At 41.1% G+C, this 25,479-nt stretch overlaps 2 protein-coding genes across 3 annotated transcripts in view; both read right to left on the bottom strand.

Annotated features, from left to right (window-relative positions):
* fer1l4 (fer-1 like family member 4) overlaps positions 1–18,607 on the bottom strand; it is a 42,428-nt gene extending 23,821 nt beyond the window's left edge. Inside the window, exons 1-18 of the mRNA XM_028575022.1 lie at positions 18,529–18,607; positions 17,907–17,962; positions 15,281–15,375; positions 10,773–10,817; positions 10,421–10,585; positions 10,247–10,307; positions 5,900–6,031; positions 5,697–5,759; positions 5,522–5,606; positions 5,271–5,439; positions 4,700–4,880; positions 4,143–4,329; positions 3,080–3,159; positions 2,438–2,563; positions 1,828–1,897; positions 1,259–1,362; positions 1,016–1,124; positions 153–381 (exon numbers count right to left, since the gene is read on the bottom strand). Of these exons, the coding sequence (XP_028430823.1) occupies positions 153–381; positions 1,016–1,124; positions 1,259–1,362; positions 1,828–1,897; positions 2,438–2,563; positions 3,080–3,159; positions 4,143–4,329; positions 4,700–4,880; positions 5,271–5,439; positions 5,522–5,606; positions 5,697–5,759; positions 5,900–6,031; positions 10,247–10,307; positions 10,421–10,585; positions 10,773–10,817; positions 15,281–15,375; positions 17,907–17,962; positions 18,529–18,607 (2,036 nt within the window). The remainder of the gene's footprint in view (positions 1–152; positions 382–1,015; positions 1,125–1,258; positions 1,363–1,827; positions 1,898–2,437; positions 2,564–3,079; positions 3,160–4,142; positions 4,330–4,699; positions 4,881–5,270; positions 5,440–5,521; positions 5,607–5,696; positions 5,760–5,899; positions 6,032–10,246; positions 10,308–10,420; positions 10,586–10,772; positions 10,818–15,280; positions 15,376–17,906; positions 17,963–18,528) is intronic.
* A 1,653-nt stretch (positions 18,608–20,260) lies between these two features.
* cpne1 (copine I) overlaps positions 20,261–25,479 on the bottom strand; it is a 40,769-nt gene continuing 35,550 nt past the window's right edge. For both annotated transcript variants that reach the window (XM_028574702.1, XM_028574703.1), the window contains exon 16: positions 20,261–25,266. In XM_028574702.1, the coding sequence (XP_028430503.1) occupies positions 25,156–25,266 (111 nt within the window). In that variant the 3' untranslated portion in view covers positions 20,261–25,155. The remainder of the gene's footprint in view (positions 25,267–25,479) is intronic.

Raw genomic sequence — 25,479 nt, 5'->3', positions numbered from 1 at the left:
TCACCCAGAGGTAAATGAAGGGCTGGGGAGAAGGATGTCTCCTATTTGGCCATCTTCCACCATCTTGCAGCCAGAGAAGTGGCAGAAAATAGATGGATTTTGTACTATTTTTATGTGCAGTAGTTACCTGTGTGGGTGCAGAGGTTTCTTACCTGTCATACTCGGTGGACTGGGGTCTCATGGCAGCAGACACAGATCTGATCTCAGGTTCGGGACTCAGCACCTCCTCTCTGTCCAGCTCCTCCTCTGACTCCAGCAGTCCCTGCACCTCTTCATTTAGATCTTCCCTGCTGCTCCTCAGCTCCTCCCTGCTCCTCCTTAGCTCCTCCCTGCTCTGGCTTTTCTTGGATCTCCTAACCCCCACTGCCTTCCCATAATTTCCTGATAGAAACAGAACAGCTTGTGAAGCTCAGGGGACTGAGGTTGGAAATAAAATTGCACATACAGTATTAGCCATCAGTTGCCAAATCTGGCCCAAAGCAGACCCCAATATACTGACTAGAACGGATTGTTAATCAAAATGAGCCCTAGTCCACATGCCACCCTAGATTGCTCTGCATGATCATAAATTATGTGAAACAGCATTTAAATAATGTCCAGTATTTAAAAGCAGTGAAAAAGTCTTTAAACTGTACAGATTAGAGCTGAAATGAATTTACAGAAAATCAATCAACAACTATTTTGATAATCAATAAATCGTTTCTGTAATTTTCAAATAAAGATTGTCAAACATTCTTCAGTTCCAGCTTCTGAATTGTGAGAGTTTGTCTGCTTTCTGTTGTCTTATATAAAAGTAAGTTGAATATCTTTAGGTTTTGCACTGTTGGATGGACATTTAAAGATATTACTTTTGGCTATAATTGTGATGGATCAGTGTTTTCTGACCTGATTAATTCAAAAATTGAAAAAAGAATCAGTAGATTAATAGACAATGGAAACAATTGTTGCAGTCCTAGTAGAGATGTGTATGTAAGCAAACAATCGTCATATCTAGGACATAAAATACACTTTTTACCTATGGAGAGTTCGAAGGTCACCGGTCTGGTACCTACAGATGGGTCCATCATAGTGACTTCAAACAGAGATGCAAACAAAAGAAAGTCCTCCCGTTGTCCCTGGAAACCCTGAGGAAAAACATGAGAGCTGGACATCACTCTCTCTGTTTTTTATGCTATATACAGATGACATACAAGTATATGACACAGTGTGTTTAAAATGGCTCATTAATGATGACGGTGTTGGTGGTGGCAGCACTGACCTCAGGGAGTGGGTGGATCTCCTCAATCTCTACGGTAACAGCCTCTGGTACCTCAACTCCTGCCTCCCCTGACTCATCAACCAATCCACTGGTAGCCACAGACACTATGACAACAAGTAAACAAATCAATGATTAGGCTACAAATAAAGAAGGTCCAGAGCATACTTTCATTATTTCAACATCCTAGCTGTGAAACAAATAAAAATAAAAATGATAAAAATAAACGGTAGTCTCTTTAAACTAAACTTTGAATAATTCAAATTCGTTCAATTCAAAAAATTGTAATCCCCTGTTTTGCTGTCTTACCCTGAGTCAATAAAGGAGCTACCAGATTCCCTCTGCTTCCAGTCTGTGTGCTAAGCTAGGCTAAACATATCCTGGACCTAGGCTATCTTTGTTGCGGACACTCAGAGAGAGGAAACTGATGTCCATCCATGTCCTTGAACTAAAACATTAAACTTGTTCTCTATTCTGTTACCAATATTCTTGAATGAGAATAGGAAACTACACCCGCCCCTTTAAAATGTAGTTTCTAGTTTCTCCTGCTTGTCCTCAGTAGATAGACACACCTTCCTTCTTCTTGTCCTTTTTGCTGCTCCTCTTCTTCCTCAGTCCCAGCTTCCCCAGTGCTCCTTTCACCTTTAAGGACACACAGAAGGAGTTACACAATAGTTAGTAATTGTATTTCTGTTCAATTGTCAGGGCAATTTAAAGCAAAGTTCTGAAATGTGGCAAAAAAGAAATGCAAAATCGGTGCATATTCATCCACAGGTTTGGAGCGAATAAACTAGGCTAAGCAAAGCATAGTTTTATCCAAAGTTGGCGCGGTAGGCTGCGCTATACATATGGCTGTAATCGGCCAGTAAACAGAATAGAAGACGTAGAGGTTGCGAATCGGAAACAAAACAAGTTGCCTTGGCCATTTAACACATCTACAAACAATAATGGAGGCAGGTCTTCAGAAAACAGCTAGTGAGGTGATATAAGAGAGTTGCTGGGATCAGTTAAGTATCATTTAGGTCACATAAGATTTTATTAGATATTGTGGTTGACAAGGTAACAACATTCTGACTCAGATGAAACATGCAAGAGAAAATAGCTTGGCTTGTTAATCTGTTTGAAGGTCTGTGGTTAAATACACTGAAGTAACTTTTATGAAAAACGGGAAGTAGGAGGTACCTTTCCCAAGGGGACAGAGCCTGTATCCGGGACGACGGCAGCAGGGGAGGAGTATACCTCCACGTAGAGAGCAAGGAGGATTCGACCACGGTAGAAGATTCCTTCACCCAGACCCTGGTTCAAAGCCTGTAGGAGAGAGAGGGTTAGTCCGTTCAGTCTGGATCAGTTTTGTTTAGTCTATGCTTGCTATATAGCAAGTCAGCTAGCACACCTATCTGGCTTGCTGGGGGGCTATGGTGCGGGAAACACCACATAAAATATGGCTACGGAGAAACTCGGTCGGCCCAAATTGGATCAATGGCCTACTATCTCCCTGGTGTGTTACCAACTTAACACTGCAGACATTGAGTTGGATTGAAAAGGGCAGGGTTATAACCATTGCTATGGGTGTACCCTGCCAAAGTACAAACTTTAGATTTGACCTATGGCTCAGACAATATCTGCTGGACTCCTTAAGAGGTCTGGACAGTAAAGGAGAAATGTTCAATGTTTGCTGGGCCTAGCCTTATATTTATTGTACAGACATAAGAGTGGTATCAATCCTCTCATTTAACTCTCAAAAATAAAATAGGTAAGTGTATTTCCCAAAAATACAATTAATTGCTTTAAATGTTAGATTTAATTTGGTGGAGTCTGGTTTACCTGGTGGATGTCTCCAAGGGTGGAGTTCTGAGGAGAACCATACAGGTTTACCCAACATGGACCAAAGGTGGGGTTAAACCCTGCAGACAGATAGATATTTCCTTGTTACCATAAATTCTCAAAGAAAAACTGGTATTCAAATAATGGCAGAGTCTAGCACAAACAAGTAAAAGATGGTCTCTATTAAAGGCTTATAATGTAAATTTAACTCTCAATTCTTAACGTAGACAATGTACACATATCATCAGCACTGATTCCAATAGTACAACAACAACAGCATGCCATATTACACCATTCAGATGAAGCACTTTGTATTTTGTCACTAACACTGTTCTCACTCACTTGATTCCAGTTGCTTTTGCTTACTTTTGATCACTGTTAAGCTATTGTCAATTGAACTCAACACTTCCTTTGTATGTTTCCCATTAAAAGCCTACCAGGAAAGGAAGTAATAATTGTATGCCTGTTGAAACAATGAAAGACTTTTAATGTGAAATATCTGAGCAGGAGGTGTTCAGTTAAATGATGGTAGTGCAACACAGAAATCTAAAAAATGTACTAAAACTTGATGAAATACACTTTAAAGGTCCCATGACATGGTGCTCTTTGAATGCTTTTATATAGACCTTAGTGGTTCCCTAATACTGTATCTGAAGTCTACTTTGCTCATTTGAAAGCCATGCTGTCTCTCTCTCATGGGTGGGCCAAATTCTCTGAGCTCCTCCTTATGATCTCATAAGGAGCAAGATTCCAGATCGGCCCATCTGAGCTTTAATTTTCTCAAAGGCAGAGCAAGATACCCAGGGCTTGGTTTACACCTATCACCATTTCTAGCCACTGGGGGACCATAGGCAGGCTGGGGGAACGCATATTAATGTTAAAAAACCTCATAAAGTGAAGTTTTCATGTCATGGGACCTTTAAAGATAAAAAATAATTAAAAATAAAGGGCTTTTACTGATATACGACTGTGTCAGATAAAGACCTGGTTCTCTCTGCAAGTGATTTCTGATGTTTAGTAGAGTACCATTAAAGTAAAAACAAAAACATTCTGCAGATTGTACCATTCCTGGTGGGGTCTGAAATCTGCTGCAGGTCCAGGAAGTGCGTTGCCAGGGCGATGTCTCCCATCTTGGCGTCATCGAGGACCTGGACTCTGATTCGCTGAGCCAGAGGAGGAAACTGCTCAATGAATGAGATTTCCTCATTCCAAACTGGACAGCTGGTGGCACTGGCGACCGATGTCTCCCCCTTCAGACACACAAACACACAGTACGATTAGAACATTTCAGATTTGCAGTCTTCTATTTTAACTATTAAAAGATATATTTTTCAACCAAAAATTTCCAAGAACTTTCAAATCAGAGGAACTAAACTAGCAACAGAAAGTCGCCTTTGTGTATTTCTTTTTGTATTTCCACTGCATCTTAAGAACCTGAATAGTTTGATATACTGAAAGTTCCCCCCCCAGAGACTGTTTTGGTACCTGGAAATATAGTACAGGAACTATTGTGGTTAATAAATGTGGTTTCCAAGTTCCTCAAAAAGTTCTTGGTGCGGGCTGCTACCTCCTGGAGGAGAATATATATAACAACACCTGTGTATTTATACGTCTGAGTACCTGTTGTCCAGCGAAGGTCACCTGTACGTAGGGATCAATAAAGACCGTCCGGTCAGTGACCTTTGACATCTTGGCCATCAGCCCTGCATCCATGGTGGGCAGACCATCGGCCCTGTAGATCCGGACACGGAACCGAGCCCATGGACGTTCAGAAGCCATACCACGAGGAAGCAGCAGGTTCCTACAAGAAAAACACAGTCAGAATACAGATCTGATTGCATCAGCTGTTCAATTAGCTTCGATATAATGCACCGTTTAACTAACTGCTCAAGGCTCGGCGGCAGTTGTATTCAGATCTTTTACTGAAGTAAAAGTATTGCATTCAAAATCTTACATTCTTTTACTTAAGTAAAAGTACAAAAGTATTAGCATCAACATATATTTTAAGTACGACAAGTAAAAGAACTCACTAACCACATTTTAGCATAACATAAAATGGCGCACAGCTCATTTTATGTGTGTTAATCTGGCCATGCTGATTCATGACTTTTGTCGTCATATCTGTTTTTGTCCTTTGTTAAGTGCTGTGTAGTTATATAGTATATACATATTGCAGTGTGTTGGTACTGACTTTTCTATGTCTTCACTGGCTCCGGATGAGGAGGGCGGGGGCAGACTGGCCATGCTCAGAGCATCCCCCTTCATCAGCACACTGAGGCTGGCCTTAACGTAACCTTTGACCCCTGACCTGGTGTCTGCCGGGTCGGTGAGAGGAGCCCACTTCTGGTAGAAGCGGTGGTCTGGAGACGCAGAGAGGTCAGAGGTCAGTGAATCCTATACTGTATTTGGATCAGCGTACTGCAGTGTGAGAAGTACTGGTACCTGGCTGGTTGTACACTGTGGCAATATCAATCTTAAAGGATCCAATGTGGGTCATCAGGAAGGCCAGAGTCCGCCTGTGGAACACCTGAGAGGAGGGGACATTTACAGGAGTTCACTTTGGCCACACCCACATGGTACAGTAGTAGAAACAGAAGTGAAAAACAGTAGAACTGACCTTTATCTCTATGACTTTATCAAAGAGGATTTGTGGAGTCTCTTGAAACTCAAACTGGAAGTTCTGAAAGAGAAGGGGAGGTAAACAGCTGCATTGTATTCTACTGTACTATATTCCACTGTACTGTCCTGTACTGATTGTATCCCCCTGGATTACTTTATTAAACTGTACTGTACTCCACTCCTGGCTCCTCTCTGTAGTACCTCATTGTAGAAAGGGCAGTTGGTGGATTTCTGCGTCGCAGTGTGTTTTTTCTGATCTCCCACTCTGATGAAAATTGCAGGGCTGATGTTCACTCCAACCAGCTTCTGAGCCTCCAGGATGTTCACATTCACCTTCACGCACACACACAAACACACAAACACACACACACACACACACACACACACACACACACACACACACACACACACACACACACACACACACACACACACACACACACACACACACACACACACACACACACACACCTTTGTGATGTAAAAAAGCTTTATGGTTTCTTCTAAATTGGCTGGAAGGTCTATCTGTGAACTGTATCTCCTGTTAAGCAGCATCAAAAAAGTAAGTTAGAACTAAATGAACCCTTGCCACATGGCCTATATCAGTGGGACAGAAGGGGGCAGTTCACATTGGGCTCCAATTACTGTAAGATATGCTCATGCGATTGAAAGAACCTCAACACCTGAGTGTGTTTCCTAGATGGGAATCAGCTGTGATTGATCTATTTGCATAGCTTCAATCAACTGTTTCTCAGGAGCAATGGAATAAATTGCCGGGGATATATTTGTGTTTATTTGTGAACAGCAGTTCACTTTAGCCTATAAGTTATGTTTAGAACAAGATGTTATCTGTTCTGACTTACAGTGTGAAAGCATTTGTGAATTTGGCAGTACATATCCATTGTTTTGGTCTTGGTTGAGCTTGTTTGTAAAAGATGTTCAAGCATTTTAAATTAGTGTTAACTGTATGCAATTTGTTTCAAAGCAACAAAAAATGTGTTAATTGTATAGCCTACATAGACAGATGTTTTGCTAACTGTGTTAAGAGTTTAGGAAAGTTGTTAAAAGTAGGGGAGAGCCTAGGACAGTTGAAACACTATTTAATTAAAAGTAATTTACAAAGCGATTGTATCGCACTGAAAGCTAATATTTTGTCACTAGCAACCTACACCTGTCATCTGTCAAATACAGTTGCATTTTCAGCTTTGAACAAAACCGTTCAGGAATTATTACAGCAAAAGTGGGTGGGTGCGTAATGTTTCATTCTTCCCTCCTGATCGGGACGATTTAAATAGCATGGGGGGACGAATGAAACATACAGTTTAAGCCATATAAACTTCCCACAACTTAAATATTTTACTACATATCATGAATGGTACTCCCAAAAGGTGTTATTTTAGATAGATTGTTGCTGGGCTATACCTCTTCGTGAATATCTGTTAACAGCTCATTGCCGTCACCTTGAAGCGTGTATGAAGCAGTTTTTTAAATATCATGCACTGTGGATGATTCTGCCATTTGTATAGCTAGAACAGTATGTTTTCCCATTTATATCATGTTTCTATTGTGGAAAATGTTGTTTCACTAGGTTTTTACGTGGGTTAGGTCACTGCACATCCAAATAAGTGGCCTTAACGACCCACAGCCCATCAGTCTCCATAGGATAACATGGGAAAACTCGACTCCCTACCTGGTGGGGCCCAAATATATTTTCATCTTTCTAAAACTGCTTTTCCATGTCTCCCCTCCATAAATTATTGTATAACACAGATATTTGTGCATTTACTTAAAATACATGGAGTTACAGCCAGGTCGGGGACAGTTGAAACAGCTGTTTCAACTGGAATGTTTCATTCGTCCTGCATTTCAATCGCCCCGGCTCTCCCCTATTGAAAAAATTGTCACAGCAATTGTAAAAAACTGTATAACTGAATCACGTTGCTGAAAAAGAGACCCTGGCTGATTGTTGAACCTTTGTTCATGGAGAAGCAATTCAGATTCTGTCCCAGTTGTGAAACAATAGTCAAGGAGGCTGGAGGGTTCTTCATTGTAGGTTGCCCATCCAGTCTACTTGTTTTGTAGACTTGGAGAGACACCTAAAACTCTCCTCTTTGATAAAGCTCATAGTTAGGGAGTGAGGAGTTGCAGCGTTCACCTAGACCGGCGGGGGAGGGTGTATATAGGGTGTATAGCTCCAGACACAGCACCACTTTTCTTCTTTGCTTCTCTTCATAGTCGTCAGATTAATCTACCATAACATAAAAATAGAGGGAGGCAGGCCAGTACAGCCCGATCCGGCATGGGAGAGTTCTAGCCCGACCAGGCTCCTCTCCTTAACCTCTTAAGTCTTTTAGACTTTTAGTTTTAGACTGCTGGGGACATCCTTTGACACACTGACTTTCTCTCTTCTCTCTCTTTCCATCTGTGTGCATCCTTGTCCCAAAAATTGTTGTTACTAACTCAGCTCTGGGGAGCTTATTCCCCAGAATCCTTATGTGTTTCTTTTGCCCAGCATGTTTCCTTGGACTAGGATGGCACCTAAATCATGGTTGCAGCTGTCCCAGTGGTCCTGCTCCGCGCCCTGCTATGCCCCGTTACACCCCGCTACACTCTGCAGTGCCCTGCTATGCCCCGTTACACCCCGCTACACTCTGCAGTGCCCTGCTATGCCCCGTTACACCCCGCTACACTCTGCAGTGCCCTGCTATGCCCTGTTACACCCCGCTACACTCTGCAGTGCCCTGCTATGCCCTGCTATGCCCTGCTACGTCCTGCTACGTCCTGCTATGCCCTGCTACGTCCTGCTACGTCCTGCTACGTCCTGCTACGTCCTGCTATGCCCTGCTACGTCCTGCTACGTCCTGCTATGCCCTGCTATGCCCTGCTACGTCCTGCTACGTCCTGCTATGCCCTGCTACGTCCTGCTATGCCCTGCTATGTCCTGCTATGCCCTGCTATGCCCTGCTACGTCCTGCTACGTCCTGCTATGCCCTGCTACGTCCTGCTATGCCCTGCTACATCCTGCTATGCCCTGCTACGTCCTGCTATGCCCTGCTATGCCCTGCTACGTCCTGCTACGTCCTGCTATGCCCTGCTGTGCCCTGCTACGTCCTGTAACGCCCTGCAGTGCCCTGCTATGCACGCCCGCTGATAGGGGGGGACAAACGGGTCTGTTGTCCCGGGCCCACAGTAGGGGGGGGGGCCAGAACTGGGCCCTCATTAAATTATGGAATAATTAAAAATCTTTTTTTAAATAGGCCTATTTGTGGAAAAAAATATGTAGCATAATATTTGAATTACAAGAAGAAAATAGAGGCCTTAGAGATTTTCTAAACAAATATTTAAAAAAAGGTGGTGACGGTGAAGCTGGAACTGTCAACGTAGAGCAAGGTAAGAAACAGCGCAGCCAACGTTTATGAGCCTTGTAACGTAACTTAACTGGCCAGCTCTAATGTTAACGTCCATTAGCTCGTATAAAAGCCTGACACAAGTTACAACAGGTTAACTTTGACAGAAACAGTTGAGTTTGGTAGCTCCGTCAGTAAGGATGAGACAGAGAGAGATCCAGATGCAGAGATAGAGAGAATGATGCGGGAGGGGCTCGCTGCCCTGTCGGAGAGTCTGAGCAGGATGGATCAGAGACTGATTACACACTTAATTTCAGTGAGAGATGTGAGGAGAGGAAGAGCAAGGGAAAAGGAGAGATCTGGCCGCGAGGGGGGGGGCCCATCTAAGATCTCGTCCCGGGCCCAGGCAAGACTGTCAGCTGGCCTGCTGCTATGCCAGGAACTACTACAACTATTATTTCTGGTCACTTTTCCAGTATCTCTATTGTGACTATTACTGCCATTGTTCATGACACCCCCAACCGGCACCATCAGACACCGCCTACCAAGAGCCTGGGTCTGTCCGAGGTTTCTTCCTGAGAGGGAGTTTTTCCTCGCCACTGTCGTACTAAATGCTTGCTCTTGGGGGAATTACTGGAATTGCTGGGTATTTGTAAATTATAGAAGTCTAGACCTACTCTATCTGTAAAATGTCCTGAGATAACTGTTGTTATGATTTGATACTATAAATAAAATTTAATTGAAATTGAATTGAGAGGGCTTATGACCCTCAGGGTTTCTTGTGAGAGCTGCTGCAGGAGAACAGAGTGTACAGTGCTTGTATAACTAGTTGGCTTTTGGTTATACACAAGTTACTCTTGTGAGTTGTGTCCATATTCTCGGGCAAAATGTGAAGCACTTTCGGAGTGAGAAATATCTTGCTCATTAGCTGCTAAATGCTCCGCTATGTTCACCAGCTAGTGTCGAACTGTGTCTCTCTGCTGTTTGGTGCTCGACAGGTAGTGTACAGCAGGTTTTTAGATTATTATTCTTTATCAAAACAACTGCCTGCTGCAGAAACATCACAGACTGGTGAACCAAAACAGTAAAGATTAGTGCCGGACAGCTTAAAAATGGGCTGAAACTCACTACAAAGTAAAGTCAAGGTCAGATGCAGATAAGGAGGATAAGCACTAAAAAACAAATGGATGAATAAACTCACCTGAAAGCTCTGGACTCTGGGCATTGCCGCAGAAACATTTCTGGACATCGGCCTGCAACGACTACACAAACAAAAACACACACGCACACACACACACACACATTGTTGACAGCAGATGAATTTACAGATCAGACAGACAGCCAGACAGATAGACAGACAGTAAAGTAACCAGACCTCAGTAGAGGAGTGAAGTTGATGTTGGAAGCCTCCAAGTCCAACAGGTCGTCATCAAAATCATCATCATCATCATCTTCGTCTTCATCCCCAGTTTGGACCAAGCTCCGCCCCAGACGCCGAGCCTCTCTCTCCAACTGACCTGGACGAGCGACAGTCAGCTGACTGACAGGGGAGAGAGAGATAGAAAGTAGTTCTCCCAATACTCAAAGTACATAATATGTGTACTTTGTTTTTATTTTATTGTTCAGACTAAAGTTCAACTCACACTTGAGTATGTCTGATGTTTTTGGCCAATATTATCTTTTCATATCTACATTGGACTTAATGTGAGAGTCGTGTAACTTCTCACCTTTCAGGGTCATTAAATCCGTCATTCCTGATGACCAGAGCTGATCTGAGGATAAAGGAAGGAAGAGAAACAAAATGACACGAGAGAAAAAGTAATTTGTTCAGACTGGTCAGAGCTCTCCCTGCTGATCTGGAGGTCTGCACTAGTTTTCTATAACACACTGAAACCCCCTCACTGCCTGACTCTTTGTAGGATTCTTTCTCTTTTCACAGAGCTTGGTTTCCACTGCTTCCAATGTTTGTGTAAAGTTAGGCCAATCACACCCTGGGACCGCTTTTACAAAGACAGACATTGATTATGGGTATGAATATGAATTCTGGTAAATTAAGACTTCCAGCAGCATAAAATGTAGGGCTGTCCGCATTAACGCGTTAATCGCAATGCGATTAAGGGCCGAGCATAACGCGTAAATCTTTTTAATCGCATTAATCACATGCTGATTTTATTAATTTATTTTCACTTCAATCGGCTTCGCGCCGTGCCTAACAGGCTTCTATTTTTACCCTTAGCTGCACTTTGCGATACTTCCTCGTAACAGATCATGCTGCTGCAGGCTGCAGGCATGATGGAGAAAGACAGCAGCAACTCAATTCTGAATGGCACTTTTTATTTTCCAAAACTCCTGGATGGGTCAATATTCACATTGTGTAAAGCCAAATTAAAATATCACGAAGCACTTCAAGCTTGAGCTACCACCTACGAGCTAAGCATAGTACAGTTAACGTTACTCAGGTTGATGCTAGCGGGCTCAGGCAAAGCACTATTTTGGAGAGTGCTAGTTGCCGACCTGTGGATGAAACCAAATCCCCAAAAATTACTACAACTCTTGCAAAATGGGTGGCAACGCATACCCAACCTGTACGACACGGAGAAAGCAGCCAAACTGGAACTGCTGCAAAGTGATGCAAGGTGATCACTGAACGTCAGTAAGTAATAAAAACTATTTAGGAGTTACTGCACACTATATATTGACTCTAGATTCAAATGTGTGACTAGATTCACATATTTGTCTTTTGTTTACAGTAAATAAATAAATAATAAACAAATACAAATCTTAAAATCAAGTTCAGAAAGTCACTTTCTTTGCATTCATTTGATTCCCAATTAAGATACACTGGTAAGAATTAATTTCCATTGTTAAATAATAGAATTTTAATTAGGGCTGTCAATCGATTAAAAAATGTAATCAAATTAATTACATAGTCTGTGATTAATTAATCAAAATTAATTGCATACATAATTAATGGTCCCTGAACCGATACTTTTCAAGAAAGTAAAAAAAGAAAAGAAAAAAGAAGGGTACTAAACCACAGTCTGTGACATTAAAGAAGGGCTTGTTTATTGCTAAGGCCATATGGTCAAAATTAAGTGATTTGATAATAATCTATAACAATAACTTATTTCACTAGTAAATTGCTGTTGAACGACAAAAACAACCACCAGATGGGAAAAATTTACGTTAACTTCAAATGCACCACGAGGCTGTAGTTTACTTTAGTTTAGTTTTATTGAACGCACTGTCTGTGTTGTTTTTCCGATGGCAGCTGCAGGTTGTTAGCCTAGAAATCTAGACGCACCCTAGTGGCAGCTGGCTGGTCAGGCTAGCAGATTGTTACATACCGGTGTTGAATCCTCTACAGTAAAACACAGTCAAACTTTACACCGTTTAGCGTTAGCTGTCAGCATTTTAACAGTGTTTAATCCAGCTACTAGCTAGCGGTAGGCTAACGTTAGCTGCTGTCGAGTAAAGTGTTAACTAGCGTCATGTGCAGCGGTGTTTGTGTTGCCTGTATCGTCCGGTTCAAAGCATCAGAGCAAGAGCAGACATATCAGGGGCACCAGATTTCGGTAGCCAGGGTTGGCAGGAAGAAGTAACAAGTAGCTAAATGTTCCAATCAATGATCCAGGCAGCACATTCTTGTCTCCCTCCTTCATTGTACAGTCGAATAGTGGCTAGAACGGCTCCGGGTCAAACATCAATATGGAATGGATTAATCTGCGTTATTGTTTTTAACGCGTTATTTTTTCTCAGATTAATTAATCAAAATGAACGCGTTATTTTGACAGCCCTAATTTTAATCATGTGATAAAGCATGCGATTAATCGCGATTAACTATAGAAATTCCGCAATTAAAAAAAATTTATCGTTTGACAGCCCTAATAAAATGTCAAGTTAGTGCAGACCTGTGGCAGAGCTGAGAAGCTGTGGCTTCTTAAGCGGCATTGACACCAAATCAGCCCTCCCATTCATTTGAATAGTAAGCGTTTGGATGTGGCGGTGGGGACTGCAGGGGATGCCGAAAAACTAAACACAGTAGCCCTGCAGCAAAAAGTTGAAACAGAATGTGTAATGTGTAATGTTATGTTTCATGCGTAGTCACTAAATTTGGCTTTGTGCACCAGTTTAAAACCCACCATAATGATTTGGCCTTGTATCCTGGTTAGTTATTGAAAGTAAATTTAATCTGTCGATGCGACAGGCAATCACTCATAGGACCCGGCGTACTAGCAGCATGGCTAAATGCTTGCTCCATGGGGAACACAATCAAGGTACAAATGTGTCATTTAAGTGACTATGCACAACCCTGCGTTAATCACCTCAACGCCTGATTTGATGTGAAAGCAGCCTTAATGTGGCAGGGTTCAGCACAACTTCTGCTAACTCCTCAGTTGTCAACGGAAACAACTGCCAATGTCCTCACTGCTGTGTATTTATATGGAGTTACTGTGGTCTCTTAAGTTGTCTCTTCTTTCTTATCACTCATTCTGCAACGTAAGATAAACCCCAAATTATGAGAAGAGGGAGACATAACATAAGGCAAAGACATGGCATAAGATCACTTAAGGTACTTTGAAACTCTAAGTGCCTGTCTGTCTTTATTTTGTCAAAACTGTCTAACTTCCATTAGACTAAACTAAGAACAGACTTAGGTTTGGCCTAACACTACAGACTAGTCTGAAACATTTCTGTGAAACCAGTGGACAGAGAAATCTTTTCATATGACTGGAGATGGAGAAGACAGGGAAAAAGAGGATTTAAGTATTTTTCATCTTCGTAACATTGCCGAAATTAGGAATATCCTAGCTCAAAACAAGGCTGAAAAACTAGTCCATGTATTTGTTACTTCCAGGCTGGACTATTGTAATTCCCTACTGTCAGGTTGCTCAAATAAGTCCCTTTAGACTCTCCAGCTGATCCAGAATGCTGCAGCACGTGTTCTCACAAGAACTAAGAAAAGAGATCATATTTCTACTGTATTAGCTTCCCTGCATTATATCTAGAAGAGCTCCTAGTACCTTATTGTCCCACTAGAGCACTGCGCTCCCAGAATGCAGAGTTACTGGTGGTACCTAGAGTCTCTAAAAGTAGAATGGGAGCAAGAGCCTTCAGTTATCAGGCTCCTCTCCTGTTGAACCAGCTCCCAGTCTGGGTTCGGGGGGCAGAAACTGTCACCTCATTCAAGAATGAACTTAAAACTCTCCTATTTGATAAAGCTTATAGTTAGGGAGTGAGGAGTTGCAGTGTCCACCTAAGTGGCCCACCTGCTTCTCTTCATATTTGTTAGATTAATAATATATAACAAAAGTAGAGGGAGGCAGGCCAGCACAGCCCGATCCGGCAGGGGAGAATTCAAAGCCCGAACAGGCTACCTCTCCTTATGACCTGTCTCTCTTAGTTACACTGTTATAGTTTTAGACTGCCGGGGGACTTTCTTTCCTTCCTTCCTTTGACACACTGAGCTACTCTCTCTTTCTATTACTATTTGTGTGCATCCCGTCCCAGAAATGCTTGTTACTAATCCTAGCTTCTGGGGAGTTTACTCCCCGGAGTCCTTATGTTTTTTTACCCAGTATATTTCCTTGGAGAACGTTGGCACCAAGATCTTGGTTGCAGCTGTCGCCGTGGTCCTGCTGCACTCCCTGCTAAGCTCAGCGGTGCCCTGCAATGTCATGCTGCTTCCTGCTGAACCCTGCAGCTTCCTGCTACGTCCATCCATGCTCTGCTGTGCCACGCTACATCCTGTAACGCCCTGCAGCGCACTGATATGACATGAACTACTACGACTACCATTTGACGTCACTGTTCCATTATTAATTTGACTATTATCGCCACTATCATCATATCCCCAACCGGCCCGTCAGACACCGCCTACCAAGAGCCTGGGTCTGTCCGAGGTTTCTTCCCAAGAGGGAGTTTTTCCTCGCCACTGTCGCACTGCTTGCTCTTGAGGGAATTACAGTAATTGTTGGAATTGTTGGGGATTTGTAAATTATAGAGTGTGGTCTAGACCTACTCTATCTGTAAAGTGTCTCGAGATAACTCTTGTTATGATTTGATACTATAAATAAAATTGAATTGAATTGAAGTAAATGTTGGAGTGCTCCTTTAACGTGAAAACGGTGACAAGTAAGTTCTGTTTCCTCATCCACACTACAACCAGAGACTGTTGTTTTTACGGTATAGTGTAAAAGATGTTTTCCAGTTCAGTGTGGACACTATCTCTTACTCATCCGTGTCTTCGACTTTCAGGAAGTCGAGTTCTTCCCAGCTTCCTGCTGTTCCCTCAACTGGATGATACCGAACATCCAACTCAATATAGATCTACAGAGAGAAGAAGAACCCAAAGTGATGTCAACAACATCAGTGATCTCTCATACAACGGTATGTGTGTGTGTGTGTGTGTGTGTGTGTGTGTGTGTGTGTGTGTGTGTGTGTGTGTGTGTGTGTGTGTGTGTGTGTGTGTGTGTGTGTCCTTACATCAGTCGGGCTGTAGTTGGCATCAGTGAGAGGTTCCCGCAGCAACAGCCTCCCCGTGGTAACAACATGTTGGAGACTGACGACCAGCTTACCAAGCAGTCACACACACACACACACACACACACACACACATTTTCTTAGGTATGATTGATGATTGACGGGAAAACAATATGTATATGTGTGTGTGTGTGTGTGTGTGTGTGTGTGTGTGTGTGTGTGTGTGTGTGTGTGTGTGTGTGTGTGTTACCTGTTGGAGAAGACCTTACTGCAGTTGTAAACACTGATGGACAAAACTTCATCTCTGATTACTTTACCATAGTGAGGCCAACGGAAATGCTGCGCACACACACACACACACACAAAGACATTTTAGAACTGGGAGATTAAACCACCAACCCTGTGATTAATGGCCAACACATTGAGATAAAGCTACAGCATATTAACACGAATATTAGACAAAGTGCTGACTTCTGTTTACACATAAAGAAAAAAAACTCAAACTAGAGCAAGAAGAAAAACACTTGACTTTGTATATTTTTTAACCATTAATCACCATGTGTTAGGTATCGACATACACACACACACACACACACACACACACACAGACACACACACGCACATGCATGCATGCATGCACACACACTTGAGTCTCAAACCTGGTCACACCTGAAGAACAAACACCAGCCTGACTCAGAAGCTGCACAGAGAAACATAGCTCTGCTGTGTTGACGTCATATGGAGGTGACTGTAATTACATTGTCTGACCGTCCTCAGTGCTTAGGTCTATAACCTGGTGCTGTAGTGAAGTGGGTGGAGGCTTCAGTTCAACAAATATGCCCTCCCTTTGTAAAATCACATATTATAGTTTGTTTTCAGGACAACCTCAAACTCAGAACCTAGTCTCCAGTAGACTTTTGTTCAGATCATAAGGTAGAACGGTTTCTTTTTGGTCTGTACAGCTCTAGATACTACAGTACCCATGAACCTCAGCAGCGGTTGTTGTGTGGTTTAATCCATATGTCTGGACAGTGATGGTGCATTCACTGACGTGCTCTATGGATGGCGGTTTGTCCAGACTAAAATATCACCACAACTATTAGATGAACCATAAACTTTGGTTCGGACATTCAGGTCCCTTTTAAGATGAGTTGTAATGACTTTCTTCTACTTTTCATCTACTATAGTGTCTTGTCTTGTTTAACAAGACGAGGGCTGCATCTGGATGCTAACATGTTCACAATGCCAATGCTAACATGCTGACATTTACCATTTTTATCATCTCAGTTTAGCCTGTTAGTATGCTAACATGTACTAATTGGCACTAAACATAAAGTAAAGCTAAAATACTTGCACGTATATTGTCATCAACCATAGTACTGGACAAATTAGTATTGAGACCTGATGATGGAGATAGATGAAAAAGTGAATCATCAAAGTCATTAGAATTAATCCTTCGGGTATCAGAAATGTCTGTACAAAAGGTCATGAAAATCTATGAAAGCGTTGTTAAGAAATTTCAGTGTGGATTAAGATGGTGGACCGACATTCCTGCATAAAAAAATGTAAATTTAAGAGCAGAGTTAAAAAAGCATTGCGTATGTAGGTGTGTGTGTGTTGAAGGAGCGGCTGTGTGTGTGTGTGTGTGTGTGTGTGTGTGTGTGTGTGTGTTGTATACTGTAGGAGTGGTACAGTTTCTAATCAGCTCTATTAAAATAGTTTCAATCTGAAGCAGACAAACAACTGCAGCTACCTGCTGTAACACAAACACACACATACACACACACACACACACACACAGGTCATGTTATCTAAAATCTCAGTGGCTCATCGTCCTCAGAGCTGCTTCTACCTGAACGGACCCACCTGTAAACTTCACACTGACTTCCCACTCACTTCAATACAGTCTTATGACAGCAGCATCTAGTGCACATGAGAGGAACTGACTGGTCATAATGATGACCCATAGAAATAAAATGGATAGAAAGACCATTGAATTGTTTGCTGTGTTCATTTGATTAGTACAAAACAAAATGGCGATAGTTAGTCAGTTGTCATGGTGACAACACGTCAGTGGTGCTGTAAACTGTGTCGCAGTTCACTGGAGGAGAGCGGCCCGGGAGATGTTCTCCCGAGCCGAGGGGAGTGAGGGGGAGGGACAGTTTAGACCCAGTCTGCTGTTATTGGAAAACCTCACCGCCGCGACTTCCCGCAAGTCAGTTTACACGGAAGTTAATAATGGCTGCCACTCTGACCATTCTGCTATGTTGATTTCTATCTATTTTATGTGTTATTTAATGTGATGACCTCATCGTTCTGTGTTCCAATTGGTTCTGTCCACTTGTCACACATCAGATCAGTGGCGTTTGTTTACTGACCTCGTTGAAGATGGCCAAGTTCTCACACTGCAGGACTCTGGTTTTATGGGTGAAACCTGGAGGACAGACAGACAGACAGACAGGTAACCATAGCAACAGTACTGATAACTGTTAACTGGCTGGTGAAACTCAGATCTTTTAGTAGTATTTCTACTTTTAAAGGATCTTACATTGCTGCCCAGAGGTGGAGGAAGTACTCAACATCTTGTACTTCCTCCACCTCAAATTTGAATAACTTTATATATTATACTTCTGTACAATAACGTTTGATCTTAATCTAAAATATTACATCATATTTATTTGTTGATTATATATGGTATGAATAATCTAAATATGCAAAGTAACTAAAGGTGTCAAATAAATGTAGTGGAGTAAAAAGTACAATATTTGCCTTTGAATTGTCATGGAGTATAAGCAGCATAAAATGGAAATAATCAAGTAATGTAAAGTACTTGAGAAAATGTACTTAGTTACTTTCAAAGTGGCCGAAAATAAACCAGGAAAACAGACAGCGACCAAAATTATTGTAGATTAAAGTCAGGGTACTTCCACATACTTTTGGCCGTAGAGTTCCTGAGGTATTTTATCCATAGTTACAAACAGGTGAGTGTGTGTTACTGACCTCTGAAGCAGAGTTCCACCTTTCTGTCAGATCGTCCCGGAAGGTTGGAGATCTTCCTCAGATTCACACTGATGGACATGATGATCCTGCTGACTGTCTACCTGTTCACATCGTGTCCCTCTTCTGCTTTCTTCTGTCTTCTCTCTTTAACAGACACTGCTGTGTGTGCTTTTTAGTAACAGTGTGTGATGGGAGGTACCTGAGTGTGTGTGTTAGGGCAGGTCTACTGTTTGAGAAAGCAAATAACTCTATTTGCTTTCTCAACTAGTTTCCTCCTTAGAACACACGCACACACACACACACACGTCACTTCCATTAATCAATGGGAATCTACTCAATTGTAGGTTAAATTTCTGCATTGAAAACCAAAAGCTGATGTTGGGGGAAAATCGAGCTGGAAGCAAAGAATTTTATATTATGAAAACAAGAACCAGAAAACTAACTGTTAACTTGCTTATTTTAATAATTAATTTTAAAATGAAACCAGATTTATTACAATCTAGATAGATAGATAGATATACTTTCTAATGTAATTCTGTTTGACTAGTTACTACAGAGGTAGTATTCAGATAATTTACTTAAGTATAAGTACCAATACAACAATGTAAAATATTCCATTACATTAAAGTAAGTTAAAGGGCTGTTTTCATCCCTGTAACTGATATTCTTATGACATTATCAGGTGGTTCATGTTAAAGCTATAGTGTGTAGTTTCGGTCACCCCCATGAGGAATTCTAAGTAATGACAACACCACTGTCGGCGTGTGTCCACGATACAAGCCTTCAGTGACCACGCAGGACACGGAGGATTAAAAAAATATGGACTCTTCAGAAGAGTTAATTATCTTCACTTGAGTTTCTGCGCAGGAAAGTCACGGGACGCCACAATCTTCTGAACACAGCCATACTGAGATATACAGAGAGAGTTGTGTGGAGCAGATAGTCTTAATTAGCTTTGTAGCAACTCATTTGGCAATGGTTTGAATGTAATGGACGTTCATTAATATCAAAAAGTTTAGTCCAGAGGTTCCCAACCTGTGGGTCAGGCTCCTCCAAAGGGTCACCAGATAGATCTGAGGGGTCGTGAGATGACTAGAGAGGAAAGAGGAAAAAATAAAGTTCTGCTGTAAAAATTTGCATTCATCTTTTGGATGTTGCTTTGCTTTGTGAAATGTCAGATAAGTTCACCTCTTTGGGGCTCAAACTGTTACTTAAATGAAACTATCTGATGCTATCTTATAAAATCTTAATCTGAAAAGTAACTAAAGCTGTCAAGTAAATGTTGTGGAGTAAAGAGTGTAGTATAAAGCAACAAAAATTGGAAAAAAGTACAAGTATCTCAAAATTGTACTTAAGTAAATGAGTAAATGTACTTAGTTACTTTCCACCACTACTGTAGCAATGCATAAGAAGTTACTTGGACAAACAAGACAAGTTAAATTTAGGCTTTAATATAGTCTTTTGAGAAAAAAAAGTTGCACTTTCACATGAGGAATTGATTTCAAGAAGAGGACTACTGTACCTGATGAAGTGGTCCATCATATCGGTCAGTGATAAACATTGTACTCACCAATAGCTGAGATCTGGCAACACAGTGGCATCAATTAAATAAGTCCAACAGGTCAAGAAACACGAGACAAGACGACAGACATGACAGTAAAAACGATGAAAATACAAGTTGGAATAAAGCGGCAGCAGCTTTCTCCACTGAAACACAGTAAAGAAACGTTGGTTTATCTTTTACAAAGTTGTTTTATTGTTGTATTCCAACAGGCAGCGTTCATACAGACATGTTACTGGTTATACTGGTTTAGGAATACTGGTTAGGTAATTGCAGCAGTTGGTTGAATATGTGAGCAATGGAGCTAGTCACAGTGCTGTTGGTCAACCAGTTAAAATGTTTGATAACAGTGAGCAGCACTAGGGAGCAAAGCATTATGGGAGGTGTAGTTCTTTATCAAGATAGTATAAGGCAGCATTTTTTTCTTGTTTTTTTCCCCTCTTTTTCAAAGTGTGATGGTTTTAGTGATGGTTTTCAGAATTTGGACAACTTTTTCCCTTGACTTGATGACAACACATGTAGCCAGTGTTGCCGTGACAATACAGCATGTTCGGCTGAACTCTGATCATATTTCTATAATGATTTTTTTTTTCCCTTTACTTCATAAGCAGTCCGTTTAAAATGAAAACTGGCAATTCCTGGCTGAAATTTCTACCATTCAAATACTTTTAACACTTCCCGTCCCTTTAACTAGAACATATACATAAAACAAGTTTTTGGCAAGAGTGAAGAAAACAAAATAAAAGAAGATCATGGCAGTCTGACACGGACAAACTTCAATAGGCTTTACAGAGTCTTCTGCAGTTTGGCATCAACACAGATTGAGATTAAATTACAAACAAACCTGAACTCATGGTCCACTTAAAAGGTGGAGTCAGTGATTATTGAAAAAGATTGTTCATATTTGAGCTCAACACCCAAAAAACATGTTTATACCAAGTTAGCAAGCGGATACCTCCAATGTTTGTTAGGCTTCATTACTATCGTGGTCTAGCTCCGTTCCTTGTGGGCGAGAAGGACATGGAAGGGGGAGAGTAGCTAAACTAGTGACTTTTGGCTTGGTCCGAGTCACTTTCTTATTTCCCATTCACAGAGCAAGGGCAGCGCACACATAGAACAGACCGCTGGCAGACCATGAGGAGATATCCCCGAATTTGACAAAAAGTGGATTGGATTAAAATCACTGACTTCACCTTTAATTAGCCTAGCTTTTATGGAGCTTTTAAGTTGTTTTTTTTTACTAAAAAACAGTTTACACTGTCAAAATGAACATTCACACTCAGTCAGAATTTGTTAGTTTTTCCTGGAAGATGAATTCATTAAAGTTTTTTTATTTATTTAACAATTTTTTAATGGTTTGACCAAGATATGTATATTGTCTTCCGACATTTGATGTGCAAAGCAACCAGTCGTTCCCAAACTGCGCTCATTCATTTTTTCAAACTTTTTTTTTTTTATAATTTTTGCTTTCTTCCTGGATTATATTACTACTCCATGTATTCAAAAAACACAAAGAAGCAATTCACTTGAACTGAATTAGAGAAGTAAACCCCTCTGAAACATACTAAATACCCAAATATACCATTGTCATCTAAGTGCAATAAAGAAAAAGTTTTACTTAAAGCTGTGGTAGGCAATTTATTTCTGGCGACATTGGGCAAGAAGTCCATAATAATCTTTCATCATATTACAATTCAAGGGGTCTGAGAGGAAACTAAGACTTCTCTCCTCTTGGCTTGTTTTCAGGCTTTAGTAAATCTGACCAATGACAGGAGACTTTGGCCAATCACAGTTCATTTCACAGAGAGAGAGCGCTCCTATTGGCTGTTCTGTACATGCATTGCACATGTGACAGGAGGGAGAAGGAGAGCTGCAAGAAGAGGTCTCACTTTACTTCAAATTCTGGCTTTTTTGCTTTCTTCCCACTGCAGCTTTAACTGCTTCAAGTGGATTTTTTCTGTTTCTTCTTCTCTGCCTCTTTTTCCTGATGAATTGTAGACATTATGAGGTCACAACTCCTAAGCAGAAAGACATCGTCTTATCGTATCAGGAGAATAACAATGTTATTCTCCTGAACTTTGGAAGAATCAAGACTCCGCAATCATTCCATCTTTCTAGAAAACATCTTTACAAATTAACACCGTCATCCTCTTTACTTTCTGAGAATCTGATTTCAAAATTATTTTTTTAAACATAAAAACCTGTTCAACTCTGACCCTCAGATTCAAAACTTCTCTGAAAACCTGGAATTAAGGGTGAGTAGAAGACTCTTAACTTGAGCATCTTTTTCACTTCATCTCACCCTGTAAACACTTCCTGCGACTCCTGTCCCTCACGGGCAACTGTAAGAGGTGAACAGGAGTCAGTGAGCAGGTGACGGTTTCTATTGTTTTCTGGATAGAAACGTGGAACAAATTTGATCAAAAAACAACCATGCACAGAGCCTGAAGCAGCAGACACTGTTGGCACCTGAGAGGCAGACAGAAGTCTAACAGCTGGAAACATAAAACACTGCTTCAACTAAAAATACACAACTGATATGACACAATAATCTTTACTCTCGTTCCTAACTTGCAAACTCCTTTTCCCAGAGCTTTCTTTTTGCTCCCGAACATTTTGCTAAAGTTAAAACAACCTTGAGCACTAAAAATAATATGCAGTAAAAACATTTCACTTAAAATGGACCCTTCAAAAAAGGAAAAATGCTATCGTCATCCACAACAAAAGTGGTGATTTTAAGTGGTTAAATTCTTAGTCATTTAAAGTGGTTGCAGATTAAGTGTTGGCAATAGCTCTTTAATAAGCAATGTAACATTAAGTGTGGCTTCGCTGCAGTAAACATGAGTTTTGACACATTTTGACAATAAGTGTGTGTGTTCAGGTCATTCCAGTATTCAGAAGACAGTCTTTGGTAAAGAATCAGAGCAGATGTTCAGACAGACTCTCAGTGCGACGCTTAGGTCATGTGGGATGGAGGGTTAGCACATTTACGACTTACAAATGCTCTCATCAATGGACAACTAAGACAGCAACAGCCAGAATTCTTAATTATGAGTCTAAAAGGGAGTTCAGACTGAATGTGAAAGAGATTTTAATCTGTTTATTTACCACTAACGGCCAACATGCCAACTGTACAGACTACAACTGTAGTAAGTAAAATACGACGTATTTATGTAGCGGCTCAGATTGAAGTCAAGTCAATCAAGCGCTCGATTCTTGCAAGATCTCATGATATCGGCAGAATTCAGCTGCCGTGCAAGGTAAAATGAATTTTGGCTTGATAGTAGAAATGAGTTCAGAACTAGGCGCCAAGATGGCAGCATCAGCAAAACACAGAGTCGTGACAGAACAGTCTGGAAACATTCAAGCTAAAGCAGCGGGCTAAGGTCAGACAGGCTACACTAAAGACTACAGTAAGGCTATAGTAAGGTTTTATAGTAAGGCTGTAGTAATAAAGCTATTAGACAGGTATATAATATCATTCATGATACAATATTCCAGCATTTAGTGCAAGAGCAAAGTGCTAAGTATCGATACCCGATCAATAAAGCTAATCAGAGCCATAAACACGCACACAGCTGGTCCAGTGTGTCACCATGGCAACATGGACACCACTGGTTACAGTGAGGGATGTGCAGCTGCACTTCCTCTAATGTCCAATAGGTGCTGCTGTGTAACACTTTGACCAGAGCCGTATATTAGAGAGAGTTTGGCCAACTAGGGAATCGAATGTTCTGAGCTATCCCGTTATGCGATTGGTTCCAAAGCGGTCACGTGTTTCGTGGACTCCATGTTGAATACCAACATCCATCTGATTCACACTGACATAGTGCAGGGAATAGTGGGAAAAATTTAATAAATTATTTTTAAAAATGACATAAATCACTGAAAAAATGCCCAACTGTTGCGTTGTTTGGCTGCAATGACTTATTTTTGTAGGAGGTAAATGTAAATTTCTCTCTTCGACTTACGACAAAAAATTACATAGGACAAATATCGTAATACCATCGTTAATGTGTACCATGCTGTCAAGAAAGATCTAACACCGCTTTAGAAATGAATGAAGTTTGAAGTTATTATTGCTAGCATGATAACATTATGGTCCTGTCCTAATGAGATTTACACCTGACCAAAACACACTTTCTACCCGTATGCTGTCGGTCGCATTATCATTGTCTTATTGTGTATTTTGTCAAAAGTCTGAGTAACTTTGTTAAGAGTTCACTTACTAGTCATGATGTTTTTGGAAGTACAGAAATTGTGTTTGTAGCGCAAGTAAGTTACTGAATGCCCTATTGTATTTGGCCTGTCTTGCTCCCCTGACGTGGTCACTCACTACAATGGGCATTTTTTAGAGGCTCATTTACGATATATAAAAAGGTAAATATACACTGGAATATTTCCTTAAGGGTCTTTCACATATTGACAAATGTTGATAATAACATATAATGTATATGCCTGTTTATGGTGAAAATAAGCGATTTATTTCAAGATAGCATATTTGCCCCATAGGGTTACACTGTAGAGTCATCTGACGAATGTATCCAATATGGCGCCCATGATTTGAGTTGGCCAAACTCTCTAATATACGGCTGTATTGAAGTGAATGGGAAAACCCACAACGCTTTTACACAACAGATTCAGCTCTCAGTCGACAATGGAAACAGAATGTGGACCAACGCTTTTTCTATTTGTGTGTGTGTGTGGCTCTGTGATTGTTAAACACGTTAGTAAGCATAAGTGATCTGCATAGTTAGTATGGAAGCAGCAGAGGGAATCAATAATCAATCATCTACACTACATCTTTATCAGTCCACTTATTGTAGACAAAAATAATTAAAAAATGAATATAAAACTATAAAAACTAGAGGGTTGCCCATGGCATCCTGATTGGCTGACAGCTAAATGCTGAATTGTGATTGGCTGAGATTCTAGCAACAAATGGGGTTGGTCCCTGAAGGGTGGTCGATTTTGTGGGAGGTCTGATCCTGGAATGAGAGGAGGATGGGCCTTCAGCTGGGTTTAGGGAGTGCAGGGGTGGTGTTTAGGATTTATGCGTGCAGGGTTTAGGATTTGGGGGCAACTTTAGCTGGTTCTAAGCCTCTCATTTTGAAATAAGAGACTAGCTGGTTGGGAACCTCAGCGAGGACAGACTGAGCCAGAGACGACTGTGGAGCCTGGAGGAGGGGGAGAGAGGGGGAGGGGGAGAGAGAGAGAGAGAGAGAGAGAGAGAGAGAGAGAGAATAATTAAAAATAGCAGTACATTATAAAGTATAGGAGCCTTTTTTTCATTTTCATGTCACAATACATAAATATATGCACCATTAAAAAGTAAAAATGTTTAATGCTGTAAACTTATATGCATTAAACTCTTCAAATATTAAATAAAA

Source organism: Perca flavescens, chromosome 4 (genome assembly GCF_004354835.1).
Source record: "Perca flavescens isolate YP-PL-M2 chromosome 4, PFLA_1.0, whole genome shotgun sequence".
Taxonomy (NCBI): Eukaryota; Metazoa; Chordata; class Actinopteri; order Perciformes; family Percidae; genus Perca; species Perca flavescens.
Note: the sequence above shows the minus strand (reverse complement) of the source record. Positions and strands in the feature narration are given on the sequence as shown.